The following is an 18,756-nucleotide window of genomic DNA, read 5'->3' on the forward strand; positions in this document are numbered from 1 at the left end:
AACCTGCAAGTGTCTGACTCAGCTGAGCAGCTTTCCTCCTGCCGGTGTTCAGGGCCAGCTCCTCTGTGAGGTGCAGAGTTCAGGCTCCTCTGTGCGACCCAGGCCAGTGTGGAGATGCTGTGTCCATGGAGGGGACAGTTACCAGGGTGCTGCCAGCTGTCCATCTCCATGTGAGTCCTAACAGCCTCAAAGCAGGGGACACATCCCAGCCTGGTATTCTAGTGGCTAGTAACAGCTCACGTTTACTGAGCACCTTAGAAGCACATTGTTGTCGCCTTTCAGTCACTAAGTTGTGTCCGACTCTCTGCGACCCCATGGACTGCGGCACGCCAGGCCTCCCTCTCCTTCACTGTCTCCAGAAGTTTGCTCAGATTCATGTCCATTGAGTCAGTGATACCATCTAACCATCTCATCCTCTGCCGCCCTCCTCTCCTTTTGCCTTCGATCTTTCCGAGCAGAAACACTTTCCCTTATGTTATCCTCATGTTTCCCTGGGCGAGAAGTACTGTTTGTTCTCATTTAACATGTAAAGAAACTACGATCACTCATTTTATAAGTAGCAAACCTAAGAATCAAGAATCGAGTTCTGGTCTGTCTGACGGCAAAGCCCATTTTCCCCTTCCATGTTATTCAGCTTAGCTTCAGTGGGATTCTATGAACATTGAAAAGATCACAAGCGATGAGCTCCGTCCAGTAGGGACCACGCCTGCGTTCACACGGGCTGGCACTGTGGTAAGCGTGTACTGGGTGAACGTCAGTCCCAGGGTCCAGACTCTCTCTCCAGGTGGGCAGCGGTCGGGTCCCCACTTGGAGGAGCTCCCCAGTAGGTGCTGGAGCTGTACGAGGACCAGCATCTACCAGCACAAAGTGAATCCTATTTATTACCTTCCTGCGTTTTTTGTTTTTGTTTTGTTTTGTTTTGTTTGCTTTTAAAGATTTTTTGGGGGGGATGTGGGCCATTTTTTTTAAAGCCTTTAGTGAATTTGTTACAATATTGCTTCTGTTTTATGTTTTTTGGCCACTAGACATATGGGATCTTAGCTCCCCCAGCAGGGATTGAATCCACACTCCCAGCATTGTAAAGTGAAGTCTTAACCACTGGACCCCCAGCAAAGTCCCTATGACCGTCCATGTTTGCTCCCTTTCCTACATGTTTCATAGCACAAAGAAGCCTGAGTCTGAAGTAATGTGATTGGCTCTCTCTCTTTATATTTTTTACTAAAAGTTTTTTGAGACAATGATTCACATGCAATTATGTGAAATAGATTCTTTGCACCGCATCCCCTCGGCAGTCACATCTAGCTTTTCTGCAGCATGATGTCACATCCAGGAAGCTGACACTGATACAGTCCACTCTATTCTGATTGCACCTGGTTTTCATGCACGTGTGTGTTTAGTTTTATCACACGTGAAGATTCATGTAGTCAGCACCACAGTCAAGATCTAGAAAACTCCAACTGGTGTGTAGGTCGCTTGTTATAGAAACAACAACCTCCTCCCTCCCCCAACCTAATTCCTGGCAACCACTAATCTGTTCTCCATTTGTATAATTCTGTCATCTCAAGGCTGTTATATAAATGGAATTATACAGTATGCAACCTTTGGGGACTGGCTTGATCACTCAGCCCAACTCCCTTGAGATCCATCCAAGTTGATTTACTTTAGAACAAAAGCCCAGCACATAATCATTTATATGCATGCTGTCCTCTTCAAAGGAGTCATCTTGCGAAATGCTGCCGTGGCCCAAAATGTTTTTCTAACTTTTCTCAGAGTCTGCAGCTATTCTTTTAGTCATCTTTAGAACTATGTCTAAATCAAGAGTCATCAAACATTTCCTGCACAGGGCCATACAGCAAATATCTAGGCTTTGAGGGTCACACTGTGTCACAACTATTCAACTCTGCCAAAGTCATACACCATAGGTAAGCAAATGGAAGTGGCTGCGTTCCAATAAAACTTTATTTACAAACACAGCTGGTGGGCCAGACTGTCCCTGCAGCCTCCATTTCCTTATCCCTGATCTAAATAATAAAGGTGTGATTTGATTTTTATATATTAACTTCATTTGAAATTCTGAATCCAATCTGGTAAGTGAGAAGGGGAAGACTATGTTGGGAAAGAAAACAGAGAAACTCCATTCATAACAGCAACCAGACCACAAAGTCACAAAATGCCTAAGAATAATTATAATGTGTCAAGCATATGTGTGGAAAATCAGCTTTTCTAGGCCACATAAGATATGAATAGACAAAACTTAGAGTAGTGCTGTGAAAAAAAAATAGAAAGCATGTCACATGTGTCATCTAAATTTTTCTACTAACCACATTAAAATGCAAAATGTAAAAAAATAATCTAAAATGAAATAAATGAAAATAACGTTAATAATGTATTTCCTTAACCCAGTACAACCAAAATATTATCCTTTTAATATGTAATTTTTACAAAAATTATGAATGAGATATTTTACATTTTTGAAGTAAGTATGAATCCCAGTGTATATTTTTTTGCACTCACAGTACCTCTCAATTCAGATATTAAATCTTCATCAGAAATACTTGGCTTGAATTTAGATTCTATAAAATATAGAGTTATAGCAGTTGATTCATATACCCAAGTTATTTCAAATGTACTCAAAAGTTCTCCAACTACTAAAGCAAGTTCCAGTTTCTAAATTTAAATTTTAAGATAATTAAAATAAACAAAAAGAATGTGTTAAATTTGTAAAAACCAAAAACAAAACTAGATCCTATGTAGAAAAAATCCACTATACCAGAAAATAGTAAATGCATTAAAAATTTAAATAAATAAAATTAAAAGCAAATAAAAACCCTCTTCTAACTATAAGCAAGGTGAAAAGACAGCCCTCAGATTGGGAGAAAATAATAGCAAACGAAGCAACAGACAAAAGATTAATCTCAAAAATATACAAGCAACTCCTCCAGCTCAACTCCAGAAAAATAAATGACCCAATCAAAAAATGGGCCAAAGAACTAAACAGACATTTCTCCAAGGAAGACATACAGATGGCAAAAAAAACACATGAAAAGATGCTCAACATCACTCATTATCAGAGAAATGCAAATCAAAACCACAATGAGGTACCATTACATGCCAGTCAGGATGGCTGCTATCCAAAAGTCTACAAGCAATAAATGCTGGAGAGGGTGTGGAGAAAAGGGAACCCTCTTACACTGTTGGTGGGAATGCAAACTAGTACAGCCACTATGGAAAACAGTGTGGAGATTTCTTAAAAAGCTGGAAATAGAACTGCCATATGACCCAGCAATTCCACTTCTGGGCATACACACTGAGGAAACCAGATCTGAAAGAGACACGTGCACCCCAATGTTCATCGCAGCACTGTTTATAATAGCCAGGACATGGAAGCAAGCTAGATGCCCATCAGCAGATGAATGGATGAGGAAGCTGAGGTACATATACACCATGGAATATTACTCAGCCATTAAAAAAATTCATTTGAATCAGTTCTAATGAGATGGATGAAACTGGAGCCCATTATACAGAGCGAAGTAAGCCAGAAAGATAAAGACCATTACAGTATACTAACACATATATATGGAATTTAGAAAGATGGTAACGATAACCCTATATGCAAAACAGAAAAAGAGACTCAGATATATAGAACAGACTTTTGGACTCTGTGGGAGAAGGCGAGGGTGGGATGTCTCAAGAGAACAGCATCGAAACATGTATATTATCTAGGGTGAAACAGATCACCAGCCCAGGTTGGATGCATGAGACAAGTGCTCAGGGCTGGTGCACTGGGAAGACCCAGAGGGATAGGGTGGAGAGGGAGGTGGGAGGGGGGACCAGGATGGGGAATACATGTAAATCCATGGCTAATTCATTTCAATGTATGACAAAAACCACTGCAATGTTGTAAAGTAATTAGCCTCCAACTAATAAAAATAAATGGAAAAAAAAAACCCTCTTCTTCAGTCACACTGGCCACATTTTGTTTGCTCAGTACTCACAGGTGGCCAATGGCGTCCTTGTTGGAAGTATAGGTCATGGAGCTCGAGAATAATGGCTCAGAGTCTGATGCCCTTATGGGAAATGAATTCTGGAGAGCAGTTCTGAATACGCTTATTTGCTGAACTGGACCAGTAATGGAGATAGACCAGTTGACGCAGGCTCTGAAGTCAGATGCTCCTGGGTTCAGTTTCAGGTTTGAGCTTGTGACTTCTGACAGGTTATCCTTGTTTTCTTATCTGTTATGTGATGCACATAAATGTTCAGTAACTGGAAGCTGATTATCGTTATTGTATTTTGTTTCCTAGAACACCCATAACAAAGTGCCATAAGCTGGGTGGCTTAAAAACACAGACACTTATTCCCCCAGAGTTCTGGAGGCTAGACGTTTGAAATTAAGGCGTTGACAGGTCATGTTCCCTCTAAAGGCTCAAGGAGAGCATCCTTTTTTACCTCTTCCAGCTTCTGGGAACCCCAGGCATTCCTTGGATTGTGGCAGGACCGTTCCAATCTCTGCTTCCATCTCTACCGTCCTTACATGGTCATCTTCCCCCTGTGTCTTTGCATCTCTTCTCTTCTTACAAGAACGTCAGTCACATTGGCCACCCTCCTGACCTCATCTTTACTGGATCACCTCTGCAAAGAGTCATTTCCAAATAAGGTCATATTCACAAATCTGAGAGGTTAGATTTTCAACATATCTTTTTGGGGGACTGAATTCACCTTATTGCAATTATGATTATTAATTAACCAGGTCTCAGGTATATATGGGCTTCCCTGGTGGCTGAGTGGTAAAGAACCTACCTGCCAATGCAGAATACGTGGGTTGGAAAGATCCCCTAGAGAAGGAAATGTCAACCCACTCCAGTATTCTTGCCTGGAGATTCCCATGGGCAGAGGAGCCTGGCAGGCTACAATCCCCAGGACCACAAGAGTTGGACATGGCTTAGTGACTAAACAACAACAAGGGGTGTATATGCTGTGGTTGACATCGTTGTGCCCGATAGAATTGGCCATCGAAGGAAAACCTTTGAGGACCTGTGAGTTGCCCAGCTGAGTCCAGTCCCGTTGCCTTTTTCTTTGTAATCCCACGAAGCCCTCTGAAGCACAAGTCACAGAGAAGTGATTCGAGCGCACTCTATACTGCGCTCATTGTACATCACTCCACTCAAAAGCTACTGTGCAGTTTGGTCTTCTCCCTCTTTTGTCTGGTCTGCTTTGCTTTTCTTCACTTTGCTTTGCTATTTTGTTTTGGGAGCTAAGCTCATCTGGCTGTTCAACGGCTTCTGCACATGAGTGAAGCTTTCTCTCTTCTCTCTCTCCCCAAGTTTTGTTACGGGAGCCACTACGTCCAGCCCCTTCCAGATCCAGCCCAGTGCAGGATGCGGGCTGGTGAAGCACAAGGCACTATGTAGCCTCTGACAAATGCTCTTTTTTAAATGTTCAGTTGGATTTTAGTCCAAAGAAACAAAAGAAGTAGAATTGAATAGGACATGATTAAACAAAACATTTTTAAGCATCCTAACTGATGAGGAAAATGCATTTCCTTGATTCTCCAGAAGGCCTAATAAACAGGTAATGAATGAAATCTGTGATCAAGTACTGCTTTTATTAGTAACTTCCTTAAGGAGTTTCAAGGTCTCATCCCATGCTGAACTTTCAGGTAACAGGCATGTTCTCTTCTCCATCAGGAGACCTCATCTGCGCTACCCAGCTTTGTATGCCTCTGAAAAGGCCCCTCCCACCTCTCCCGATGCCAATTTAGCGCAGTTGTACTTTGGTACCCAGTCCAACGTAATTAGGTTAATTAGTCATTTCCATTTAGCTTATTAGAAGGCTAGAAATCCCTTTCCCTCATTTGGAAGATTAAACATTGCAATTGTGTTCAACCCAGAGCTTCAGGAAAGCGTGTTTCAGACCCAGTCACACCAGCTGGGAGCCCTGATCACCCTGTAATGTCCTCAGCTTTGTGGTGACTTCAGAGGAGGGTAATGGGCCTGCAGGAGGGTTAATGGGGACACAAGCTGGGAAGAGGGGGAAAGTGGCCGCCTGAAGGAGGATGGGAAGTTTGGTCCTCAGCTCAGAGAGAGCTAAGCACCACGTCTGCAGCTTTGCTCGGCCTGCCAAGGGCCCCCCCAACAGCCGCCCAGATGTCCAACTTTTTTAATGCAGTGCTTCCTAAGTGCCAGGCAGCCTGCGAAGCCTGAGGCTACAGAGACGGCACAGAATGTTCTTGCCCACAGGGAACTCGCAATCTTGTGGGAGTCACAGACAAGCAGACCAGCAATTGCAATCTGATAACGTAGGAGCCCCCAAAGAGCACATAGAGGGGCTTTACAGTCTTCTGAGCACCCATATGTACATTAGAGCCTGAGCTAGGCAGACGATGATTACATGGCCTCATTTTCCAAATGAGAAAATCAAAGCCCACAAAGGTTTAAGAACAGGCTCTGAGTCAAAAGAGGCTCGTAAGAGGTGGCCCTGGGACCAGAGCTCTCGTCTTCTGGTGCCTCGACCACCATCATACACTCCACTCCCTCCTCCCCCGTCCATCCCCCAAACTGCCCTCCCCACGCACCACGCTCCTCCTCCCCCTGCATTCCCCACGCCCCCTCTCCCCTGCCACCCCCACTCCAGCCCAGGTCACGTCTAGGCACCACAGGTGCGCTCCCTGCTCTGAGTGATCAGAGTGACGTTGGGAAGCTGCAGAGCCCTGGTGAAAGGGCAACTAAAAAGACAGGACATGTGTTCATCCACTCAGAAGAGCCTGGGCAAGCCCAGCTCGAGTGTACATGTCTTCTCCAGCCTGACCTTCCCCTCGTCGCCTGTCACCCCTTCACTGCAGTCACATGGCCTCTGCCATGCACCATACCCTCCCTGCTTCAGACATGGGCTCTGTGGACCCTTCCCCATGAAACGCCCTTCCCTTCTCTCCACCTCCCTCTTTGCCCAACAGAATTTTACATCTAAGGCCTCCCTCATCTCTTTCTGTTTAGTTTAGGATTGTAAGTGCCTTGAAGGTGCATGTATTTTGGGATTTGCCTTTGTATTCCCAAGTACTTGGCATGTATCAGGCATCTCATAAATACCAAAGAATGAGTGAAAGATTTCACATAATGAGAATGTGTGGGTTCCTTAAAGTTCACAGCACTGTGGTAGGTGCCCTGGACCCAGTGTAGCTTTTAATCTCATTGGAGAGATGGAACCACAGGCGGAGTTGAGTGACTGTGGAAAGGCTTCATGTAGGCGACTAAGTCAGTGAGATTCACCTGGGCACTCTGAAGAAACAGGATGGACCCCCACCCAAAATGCAGTTCCCCTGTCTAGATTGACAATGCCTCATGCATACCCAGAAGGCATGAAAGAATTTGTTGCTCACACAATGAGACTTTCTGGGCAGAGTAGGGGAGTTCCCAAGCAGTGTGAAAATGGCTTGAGAATACAAGGAAAGGTGGTGTCTTGGGCTTTTTGTGATTGCTGGGGAGTGGGGGCAAAGGCTTGCATGATACAACTTCCCTTCAGCACAAAGAAAGGGGCACCCAGATTACCTACCAGCTTGCCTCGTGGAACAGAAGAGGAAGAGGGAGAGATAAGGCTTAAAAGTGATCAGCAGTCACACATCCATAAAGTGAGTCAGTCTTTATTAAATATATCAACTGTGAGTAGTTCTGAGCGGTCCACAAAGGGGAGTGGGAGAGCTGTGTGTTCCAGGTTAGAGAAGATGGATGTGAATGGGGTGGCTGATTTTGGACTGGACTTAAACAATTTGTTAGCAATTTGTAAAGCTTTCCCTGGTGATTCAGACAGTAAAGAATTTAAAGACTCTGCCTGCAAAGCAGGAGACCCAGGTTCAATCCCTGGGTCAGGAAGATCCCCTGGAGAAGGGAATGGCAACCCACTCCAGTATTCTTGCCTGTAACCCACTAGGCTTCTCTATCCATGGGGTCTCAAAGAGTCAGACATGACTGAGTGACTAACATTTTAACAACTTGTAGAACCTTGATAAATAATTATGCCCAACACGAGAAAGGAAAGGAGTAGAATTTGTGGAGGAAAGGACCGCTCCTGTGATGCAAGAAGTGTGAACCAGGCATCAAGCTGCAAGAGCGCCTGGCACATTTCCAGGGTTAAGTCAGATGTGGGTGGACAGAGGGGGAAGGACGTGGGCTGGGTGGTTAACTGGATGGATGGGAGGGAAACCCTAAAGGAAGAGAGTTGATTCATATATTTGGACTTAATCTTTATGAAAGTAAGAGACATATGGAAATTTTAGAGTTGGCATTAACACAAAGTCAATGATCCTAGATCCTAGAGACATTTTGAGGGATGGAATTGACAGGGGTTGCTGGCAGCATGAGAATGGGATTGAAAGGGAGGCAGCAGAGACTTCAGTACCAGAGCTCTGTGACCAGAAAACTCACAGCATCCTCTTGTCCCTCTTCCCGTGTGGTCCCCTCCTGGGAGGTGCTCTCAGTCCCACTGCTGACCACTTCCCAAACACTTTGTTTGCTAAACCTTACATATCCCTGGGGCTTTTGATGGAGGTGAGTTGATCAAAATCCGTCTTCTTCCTTGGTGTGCTGGGGGGAGTAGTCAAGAATCCAGAAGAGGAGGATAGATGAAACAGAATTGTGTCTATAAGACCATCCTGCTCCCTCACCCCCAATGATGATGCAAATGACAGCTTTCAGGAGAAACTGCATCCAGAGCCAGGTTCCCTGACCTTTTTCAGGCACTTTCATCAATGGAAGAATTCTGTAATCTGGATCGGGACATTGAGGGATCCGCCAAGAGCTGGAAGAAGTTTGTGGAATCAGAATGTCCTGAGAAGGAAAAGTTCCCCCAGGAGTGGAAGAACAAGACAGCCCTGCAGCGCCTCTGCATGATAAGAGTCCTGCGACCCGACCGGATGACCTATGCCCTGCGGTAGGCACAGGTGGCCATGGGGAGGCCAGGGGTGGCGAGGAGGCCAGGGGCAGCAGGGAAGGCTGGGCAAGTGTGGCCAGGCCAGCAGGGCTGAGCCCAAAGCCACGAGTTTACCATGACAGAAACCTTTGTACCAACATCCAGAATCCCATGAGGCCTGTTGCTCTGTGTTCTTAAACACATGTATTGTCAACACACGTGTATTGACAACATATTGCAGTATTGCCTTAAAATCTAAGTGAACCATTTGGGAAGAGGTAGGTGCTCATTGACATCTCAGGGGTAAAGAATCTTCCTGCTAATGCAGGAGATGCGGCTTCGATCCCTGGGTTGGGAAGAACCCCTGGTGGAAAGGACTGGCAATGCACTCCAGTATTCTTGCCTGAAAAAAAAAAAATCCCATAGAAGCCTGGCATGCTACAGGGCTGCAAAGAGTCGGACACAACTGAGCAACTAAACATGCATACACAGGCATGGAAGAGCTCAGGGATATCAGGTGTGGAGGGTTTAGCTGCTTTCTGAAGACATGGCTCCTGGCAGTCTTCTGATGGGCGGTGGTGATGTAACAGGACATCTAGGTTCCATAGAGGAGTCAGCAGTGGCCTGGATGGATGGGGATCCAGAAGGAGCCCTGATCTAGGTGAGCAGGTGCATAACTAGTAACACAGGTTGTGAGTGCTGACTTAATAAGTAGCGTTGGTGTTGCTCCCAGCTCTGTAACTGCCATGCCGTGACCATGAGTGCATATTTCCATTTCCACAGACCTCTGTTGCTCATATGTTATCATTCTGTGACTGATGTATACACATAGACCTTCCCCCCCTCCCCCCGGCAGAGATTTTATTGAGGAGAAGTTAGGAAGCAAATACGTGGTGGGAAGAGCCCTGGACTTCGCAGCCTCTTTTGAAGAATCAGGACCAGCCACGCCCATGTTCTTCATCCTGTCTCCAGGGGTGGACCCCCTAAAGGATGTGGAAAGTCAAGGTATGAAAACCTCACCCTGGAGCCTAGGCCGCACCGGCCCCACGCACTGTTGCTCTGCCTCTGTCAGCTTCAGTTTTCCTGATTCAAGGCTCGTTTTGCAGTGCTTAATATTTGCTAAGCATACAGAGATCTGGGTCACTGCCGAACCCACCCCAGGGGGTCTCCACCAGCCGGAGGACTGTTCTGGGATATAAAGTAGCAGATTCATGAGGAGACTTTGTCTCACCACCCTCCCTGCCAGCCATTCCCCTGCCTGTAGTTGGAGCAGTGATTCTGAAATACGAGTACAATCCTTTTACAGCTCCTACTGCCTTCACGATAAAGTCCAAACTCCTTAGCTTGACTTATAGGGAGCTTCATGCTCCAGTCTCTCCCTATCTCTCCAGCCTAGTTTCCATTAATGGTTTCTTGTTTCTTCTGTAATAAATGACCACAAACGTAGAGGCTTAAGGTAACACCATTATTTTACAGTTCTGGAGGTCAGGAATCACAAATGGGGCTTACTGTCTACCCCATTCCCTCATAAGGACACCTACTATCAGGCCCACTCAGACAGCCCATGGTCATCTCCCCATCTGGAGATCTTTAATCACATCTGTAGAATCTCTTTTTCTAGGTAAAGTCACATCTATTCACCAATTCTGGGATTTAGGACATGGACATCTTTGGGAGCTCCTTATTCTGCCTGTATTTCCCTACTGCCCTCTTTCTCACTCAACACAGAAGCCGTTCCATTCTCCTGAATAGTCTGTTTCCCCTCTGGCCTCCCCTTCACCAGACTACCTTCTACTCATCCTTTAAATACCATTTCACTGTCACCACCTCCAGGAAGCCCTACTTGACTTCCAGGGTGCTTGGTATCCCTCCCATGTACTCTTAGAGCACCCTTCTATCTATGTCACATTGTGACCATCTAATGACTGTGGTGTCTTTATGTGACAGTGAGAGCTCCCTGGGGATAAATGTCCTTTTCAGCATAGTATTCAAGTTCCTAGTGCTTTTCATATGATAGGTACTCAGTAAGTAAATGAGGGGGTGAGCAAATAAATGACTAATCAAAACTGTAAAACTAACAAAATTGCAATATATTGCAAAGTTAAACCAAGACTCAGTGGGTTTTTATAGATACGGGTCTTTATAGGTAAGAATACGGACCAAGTACTATACCTCCACAAGCAACCTGTTATTCCATATGTAATGAAAGGAATGGGCTTTCCTGGCGGCTCAGCAGTAAAGAATCCACCTACCGATGTAGGAGGCGTGAGTTCAATCCCTGGGTCAGGAAGATTACCTGGAGTAATCTCCAGTATTCTTGCCAGGGGAATCCCAAGGACAGAAGATCCTGGAGGGCTATAGTCCATGGAGTCACATAAAGAGCATGACATGACTTCAGAGACTAAACGACAACAACAATGAAAGGAATATGTACCATATACCTGGTGTTTGACTCCAAAGAGTAGATACCTGCTTAAGGGAGAGGATCATCTTATTCACTAATTTAATGTATATTTTCATAATCTCCCAAAAGTTCAAGTAGCATATTTTTTAAATACCAATAACAAAAAACTCAGAAAAGTGACAGCTCTCAGTCTAGCCCTCCCCGCACCCAGTATCCTTTCCCAGACCCTGGGCTTTTGCCTATTTCTGAATTTATTCCTTCTAATAATTTCTTCTCTATTTCCTATTAGTAGTTTATATCACTCTTTCTGGGTTTATCAAGTTTCAGTATCTACTTACCCTCTGATAGGAAAAATAAGAACTTAGCTCCCATTACTGACAATCAATTGGCTTCATCCTAATTTTGCTAGCATAGGTCATCAGGAAAAAAATCATGGAAAGTAAAATTTCTGAATCTTTGGGTGTGTGAAAAGACTTAAGTTTTGCCCACACACTCATTTGATGAGTTCTGCTAGGTCCAAAATGATTGTTTTTACTCAGAATGTGTCCACAATGCTCGATTGTCCTCTAGAACTCAGTTTTATTCCTATGAGACCATATGCTAGTAGGGTGTTATTCTTCCCTTGTTTCTTTTTTCTTTTTTTCTAAGCATTTAATTTTTGGCCACATGGCATATGGGATCTTAGTTCTCTGACCAGGGATTGAACCCACGTCTCCTGCATTGGAAACTTGGAGTCTTATGAAAAGATGCTCAACATCACTCATTATCAGAGAAATGCAAATCAAAACCACAATGAGGTACCATTACACGCCAGTCAGGATGGCTGCTATCCAAAAGTCTACAAGCAATAAATGCTGGAGAGGGTGTGGAGAAAAGGGAACCCTCTTACACTGTTGGTGGGAATGCAAACTAGTACAGCCGCTATGGAAAACAGTGTGGAGATTTAAAAAGCTGGAAATAGAACTGCCATATGACCCAGCAGTCCCACTTCTGGGCATACACGCCGAGGAAACCAGATCTGAAAGAGACACGTGCACCCCAATGTTCATCGCAGCACTGTTTATAATAGCCAGGACATGGAAGCAACCTAGATGCCCATCAGCAGATGAATGGATGAGGAAGCTGTGGTACATATACACCATGGAATATTACTCAGCCATTAAAAAGAATTCATTTGAATCAGTTCTAATGAGATGGATGAAACTGGAGCCCATTATACAGAGTGAAGTAAGCCAGAAAGATAAAGACCATTACAGTATACTAACACATATATATGGAATTTAGAAAGATGGTAATGATAACCCTATATGCAAAACAGAAAAAGAGACACAGATGAATAGAACAGACTTTTGGACTCTGTGGGAGAAGGCGAGGGTGGGATGTTTCAAGAGAACAGCATCGAAACATGTATATTATCTAGGGTGAAACAGATCACCAGCCCAGGTTGGATGCATGAGACAAGTGCTCAGACCTGGTGCACTGGGAAGACCCAGAGGAATCGGGTGGAGAGGGAGGTGGGAGCGGGGATCGGGATGGGGAATACATGTATATCCATGGCTGATTCATGTCAATGTGACAAAAACCACTACAATAATGTAAAGTAATTAGCCTCCAACTAATTAAAAAAAAAAGAATTTTAGGCATGAAAAAAAAAAGGAAACTTGGAGTCTTAACCATTGGACCACAGGGAAATCCCCTGCCCTTGTTTCTTTGTTGGTGACCTGTTTTTATTCCCTGGGAACTTTCAAATCATCTCTCTACCTTGTGTTGTGACATTTCATGAGCTGAGTTAGGTGCAGGTCTTTTTCATTCACCTGCTCAGCACTCAGCCTGCTTTTTCATGTGGGAGAGTCATACCTCTCTTTATCTCTGGTAATCTTGCTCTGTCATTTTTTGTAAATATCACCACGATTCACCAAATTGCTCATGTCAGAAACCCGAGATTCAGTCACCCTCGACACCTCCTCCCACCCATCACACTTAGTCCTATTGATTCTACCTCCTAAGTGTGTTTCAAATGGGTCTAATTGTTTCATTGTGCCTTCCTCATCTGAGTCACCGAACTGTCCCCTGGACTATCCCAAGAGCCTATTAACATCCCTGTTCTTCTCCTCCATCTGCAATCTTTTGCCACTCACAGCCAGACTCATCTTGCTAAATCTCAGATCTGATTATAATGCACTTCTACCAAAACCTAGTGGCTCCCCACTGTTGTAAAGGTAAGGTCCAATGCCACTGACATGGTCTCCGTGACCTGCAAGCTGAAGTCTTTCTGTCCAGCCTTGGATCTTTTGTTGTCGTTTAATTGCTCAGTCATGTCTAACTCTTCTTTTGACTCATGGACTGTAGCCCACCAGGCTCCTCTGTCCATGGGATTTCCCAGGCAAGAATACTGAAGTGGATTGCCATTTCCTTCTCCAGGGCATCTTCCCAACCCATGTATCAAACCCACATCTCCTGCATTGGCAGGTGGATTCTTTACCACTAAGCCATCATGGAAGCCCTCAGCTTTAGATCTTAACTTCCCCCAAACTCACACCAATACTCCAGCCACATGGCTTTCTTAGGGCCATCACCTCATGAGCCCTCCCAGCCCAGGGCATTTTCACAAGCAGTCCCTTTTTTAAATTTTCTTTACAATATTATATTGGTTTTGCCATACATTGACATAAATCCACCATGGGTATACATGTGTTCTCCATCCTGAACCAAGCAATCCCTTTTATCTGAAATACTTCTCCCCAGTTCTTTGGTCCAGTGCCTCCTGTCCTGCATGGATCATCTCCTGAACTTCTCCCTGCAAGACCATCTGGGTCTCCCTTACACATGTATTTGCATCAGAGCATTTAGTACAATTCTTTTAAAATTTGTATTTATTTATTCATTTGGCTGTGCTGGGCCTTTGTTGCGGCACGTGGGCTCTTGATTGCGGGCCTTCTCCAGTGGCAGCGGGCAGGGGCTACTCTCCAGTTGTGACGTGTGGGCTTCCCACTGCACTGGCTTCTCTTGTTGCAGAGCACAGGCTCTAGGGCGCACAGACTTTGTTGCCCTGTAGCATGGAGGCTCCTAGTTCCTGGACCAGGGATAGAACCCAAGTCAGCTGCATTGGCAGGTGGATACTTAACCACTGGACCACCAAGGAAATCCCGATGCAATTCTAACTAAACCTTTCTTTTATTATTTAACTTACATTTGCCTACCTACTTCTCACTAAGACCCTGGAGATCAAGGACCACATCATCTTGCTTAGGATTTTATCTGTGCCTAAAAGTCTGAGTGCCACAGAGCGGGGCTCAGTAAATATCAGTCGGATGAATTAGCAAACGGATGAATGCACATAAAAGAACTGTTGTCATTGCAAAGTTGTTCCTGACTTTCAGTTTTTTTTTAATAGAGTTCTGTATTCTTCTGTCCCATGGAGGTTTTATTCCTTTCATATTAACAAATCTAGCCTCCTCATTTTTAGTCAATGTTTTCCTTTTTGGGAGCTTTCATATACCCTGTTTATGAGCAATGTCCTCCTGTTCTTTGCCAAGTGACCTCCAACTATTTCATCATGTAGATTGAAGATTGCTGTCATTCCAGGCAAACTGACCCGTCTCTGAACCATATTGGTTATTTGTCTCTGAATGTATCATCTCAGCCCTGCCCTTGGTTTAACCTTCACGCACATTCCCTTGGCAGAGGCAATATTGCCGCTCATCAGCTAGTGATTACCTACGCACCTGTGCCACTTTCGGGGTGGCTTGACTTGTTTTCTCCTGCACCCAGTTAGAACATACACTCTGGGTTCATCATGCGCTCCCCATCTTGGGTCTAATCATTTTGTCTGATGGACTCCTGTTCTCAGGTTTGGAATCCACACGACTGACTCAAACACTTTCCCCCGTGTCTGCTAGGCCTCCACTTATAAAGGAAACTCACCATCTGCACTTGGGCAGAATCTGTACATCAAACCGTCCACTGCTTTACTCCAAGTAGCCTCTTAGAAAACCTGGGATACTTCCCCGCCTTTGAGTGTGTGATCCATGCTCTTCACTCCTTCATGCCTCTATCCCTTTGTCTCATCATGGCAGTTATTATTTATTTACTTGGCTGTGGTGGGTCTTCACTGCTTTTCTCTAGTCCCCGAGCAGGGGCTCCTCTCTAGCTGTAGTGCAAGGGCCTCTCACTGCGGTGGCTTCACTTGTTGCAGAACAAGGGCTCTAGGGGGTGTGGGCCTCAGTAGCTGCAGCTCCCAGGCTCTAGAGCACAGCCCTCGTCGTCGTGGCGCACGGGCTTAGCTGTCCCTGCAGCATGTGAGGTCTTTCCAGACCAGGGATCGAACCCGTGTGTCCCGTACTGGCAGGTAGAGTCTTTACTACTGAGCCACCGGGGAAGCCCCAAGGCAGTTCTTAATACTGGGCCAGGTTTTAACGCCCTGAAAGTCAGATGAAAGATTTTATTTCTCCCACCCTCCCTCCAGCCCTTCTCCCAAAATGCATGAACCCACAGGCGAACAGAATTCTCTGTATGATCTTGGGAGTTCTCTCAGCTTCCAAAGCTCATCTGTTGACAGTTGATTAATGATGTGTGCTTTCCTGAGAATCTGAAAAGTGAAAGATAGATATATACACATATACCTGAAACTGACACAACATTGTAAACCAACTATACTCCAATATAAAATAAAAATGTTTAATTAAATAAATTTTTTAAAAAAGCATCTGTGCTTTTCTGACACTTGTGTCTCCTCCAGGATTTTCCATCCTCAGTAGAGGAGGAGGAAGAGGAAATTCCATCCACTGTCTTTGGCCTCTGTTTGAACATGAACCTGCCACCACCCACCCACACTGCATCCTTCTTGCCTTCACAGATCTATCCTTTAACACGCGTTTAATTTTACCCTCCTCTCTCTCTTTTCTCATCATGTCTCTTCATTTTATCTATTTTGACCACGCCGTGCAGAGTTCGGGATCATAGTTCCCTGATCAGGGATGGAACCCATGCGCCCTGCAGTGGGAGCACAAAGTCTTAACCACTGGACCACCAGGGAAGTCCCTCCTCTTCTCATCACCTGCTTCCAGAACGAGCCACACTTGCTTATTGGCACCATTGTTTTTGCTTTTGGTTCATCTAAAAGCAATCACCCGTTGTTTCCACTCACCCTATTACCTTCCTCCTAGGGTTACTGTGAGGATAAACATGCAATCTCAGGTGCAAAAAGGCTTTGAAACACTAAGACTCCAGTAGCATCATAGGGCACTACAATGACAATGATGATTCTCCTGTTCTTTGAGGCAGCTCGGTTTGATTTTCCTTTATACCCTTTCCTCACATCCTTTCAAAGCACAGCATCCTCCTTGGCCCTCCTGGCAGAGGACCTCCCCTTTCCACCCTCACAAGGCATCGTCTCTAGTCCTTCTTTCGCTTGACGCGTACATGATCTTGCTCAGTCTCCGTCCTCCTTTGTCCAGTTATCTGGCACTGACACAATGAATCCTGACATTTCCATTTATCTACCACCTCGGTCTTCCACTGCCTTCTCTTTCTCTTTCCAGTGTGCTGGTCAGAACAACAGGCTCCTTTAGATTTTTGTCAGCCTGCTACCAGGGGTGTTCAAAGAAACAGTTTTCAATTCAGCATCTTTGCAGCTAGATTATCAACACTTTGATTAGAGTCTCTTTTTCACCTCCCGACCCCATTCTCTTTTTCTTAAGCACCAGTTGAAGTTGGCCAGGTTGGAGCAAGTCCAGTCTCTACAGAGCAGCTTCAAGATCAGCAGAGTGTTGTTTCTGTGTGGAGAGGCAGTCCTCTCTCTGTTCTTATACTAGGAGAGTGGGGGGCACCTCTTCCATTGGGGGGGCTGTGGAAGGGGATGGAACAGGGACGTGGGCAGTGTCAGATACAATGGCAGTAATAGAAGGTGTTCTACCAGATGGCAGATGTCTTCTCCGGCTGGGGGAGCAGTAGGGAGTGGAGCCAAGTGCTGAGCATAAGAAGTGGGGGGTTCCATTAGGAAGTTTATTTATTTTTAAATACTTTCTCTTTTAAAAAAGCTTTCTTTTTTTTATATTTATTTATTTATTTACTTTGCTGCACTGTGCAGCATGCAGGATCTTAATTCCCCAACCAGGGACTGATCCCTCGGCCGCTACAGTGGAAGCATGGAGTCTTAACCACTGGACTTCCAGGGAAATCCCCCTTCGAAGGTTAAAGGAAGAGAGGAATGGGCAATGTAGCAACTCTGGGACACATGGAAAGATTACCAGTCTCCTGAGATTGAGAATTGTCAACTTGCTGTGGCCCCAGTTCACCCAGTGTGTTATTTTTCTCTTGCAGTAACGCTCAGATTTGTGCAGGATTTTGTGTGTATGTGTGTGTGTTTAGTCTCTCAGTTCAATTCAGTCGATTAGTCATGTCCGACTCTTTGTGACCCCGTGGACTGTAGCACGCCAGGCTTTCCTGTCCATCACCAACTCCCGGAGCTTGCTCAAACTAATGTCCTTTGAATTGGTGATACCATCCAACCATCTCATCCTCTGTTGTCCCCTTCTCCTCCTGCCTTCAATCTTTCCCAGAATCAGGGTCTTTTCTAAGGAATCAGTTCTTCACATCGGGTGGCCAAAATATTGGAGCTTCAGCTTCAGCATCAGTCCTTCCAATGAGTATACAGGACTGATTTCCTTTAATATTGACTGGTTTTATCTCCTTGCAGTCCAAGGGACTCTCAAGAGTCTTCTCCAACACCATAGTTCAAAAGTATCAATTGCTCAGTTGTGTCCAACTCTCTGAAACCTCATGAACTGTAGCCGGCCAGGGTTACGGTTCTACAAAAGTTGGGTGATGCAGGTGTAGAATGGACAAGAGTTAAGAGTCTTATAAGATCAGGGCTCAAATGAAGGATTATTGGATCCATATTAAAATAACAGGGAGGTAAAGATGAGGGTTAGGATAAACAGAGGAGCCGACGCACTGGGCGTTTTACTGACATAGAATCACATGAGCAGGGAGTAATCGAATAAACAGTCCAGGGCCTCCCTGGTGGTCCGCTGGCTAAGAATCTGCCTTCCAGTGCAGGGGACACAGGCTCGATCCCTCGTCTGGGTTTCCACGTGCCGAGGAGCAGCTACTGAGCATCTACCCTCTGCCACAACTACCGAGCCCGCTCGCCTGGATCCTGTGCCCTGAAACAAGAGGAGCCGCCACAGTGAGAAGCCCGAGCACCACCACAAAGACCCAGCACAGCTAAAAGCAAACACATAAATAAATGTTTTAAAATAATTTTTTTAAGAAGATTAAAAAATCTGGAGAGCAGGACGTCATCATTGTGAATAAGTATGAAAGAATAATGTTTGAGACACAGAATCATTCCTACTGATAAAGTCCTTGGTGCAGCCTCTGAAAGTGGGTAGCAGAAATGGAATGAAGTTCTTTGAAAGATGAGGAAATGTGAGGCTGGGTGTGGGCCGAGT

The 18,756-nt window shown here is 45.1% G+C and overlaps 1 protein-coding gene across 6 annotated transcripts in view; it reads left to right on the forward strand.

Annotated features, from left to right (window-relative positions):
* DNAH9 (dynein axonemal heavy chain 9) overlaps nt 1-18,756 on the forward strand; it is a 281,176-nt gene that overhangs the window by 234,665 nt on the left and 27,755 nt on the right. For 5 of the 6 annotated variants that reach the window (XM_070479111.1, XM_070479112.1, XM_070479113.1 and 2 more), the window contains 2 exons: nt 8,726-8,919; nt 9,755-9,903. In XM_070479111.1, coding sequence (XP_070335212.1) covers nt 8,726-8,919; nt 9,755-9,903 — 343 coding nt within the window. Of the gene's footprint in view, nt 1-4,455; nt 4,677-8,725; nt 8,920-9,754; nt 9,904-18,756 lie in introns of those variants that run through there. The other variant, XM_070479115.1, reaches the window with a different exon arrangement.

The sequence above is a fragment of the Odocoileus virginianus genome, chromosome 17 (genome assembly GCF_023699985.2).
Source record: "Odocoileus virginianus isolate 20LAN1187 ecotype Illinois chromosome 17, Ovbor_1.2, whole genome shotgun sequence".
NCBI lineage: Eukaryota > Metazoa > Chordata > Mammalia > Artiodactyla > Cervidae > Odocoileus > Odocoileus virginianus.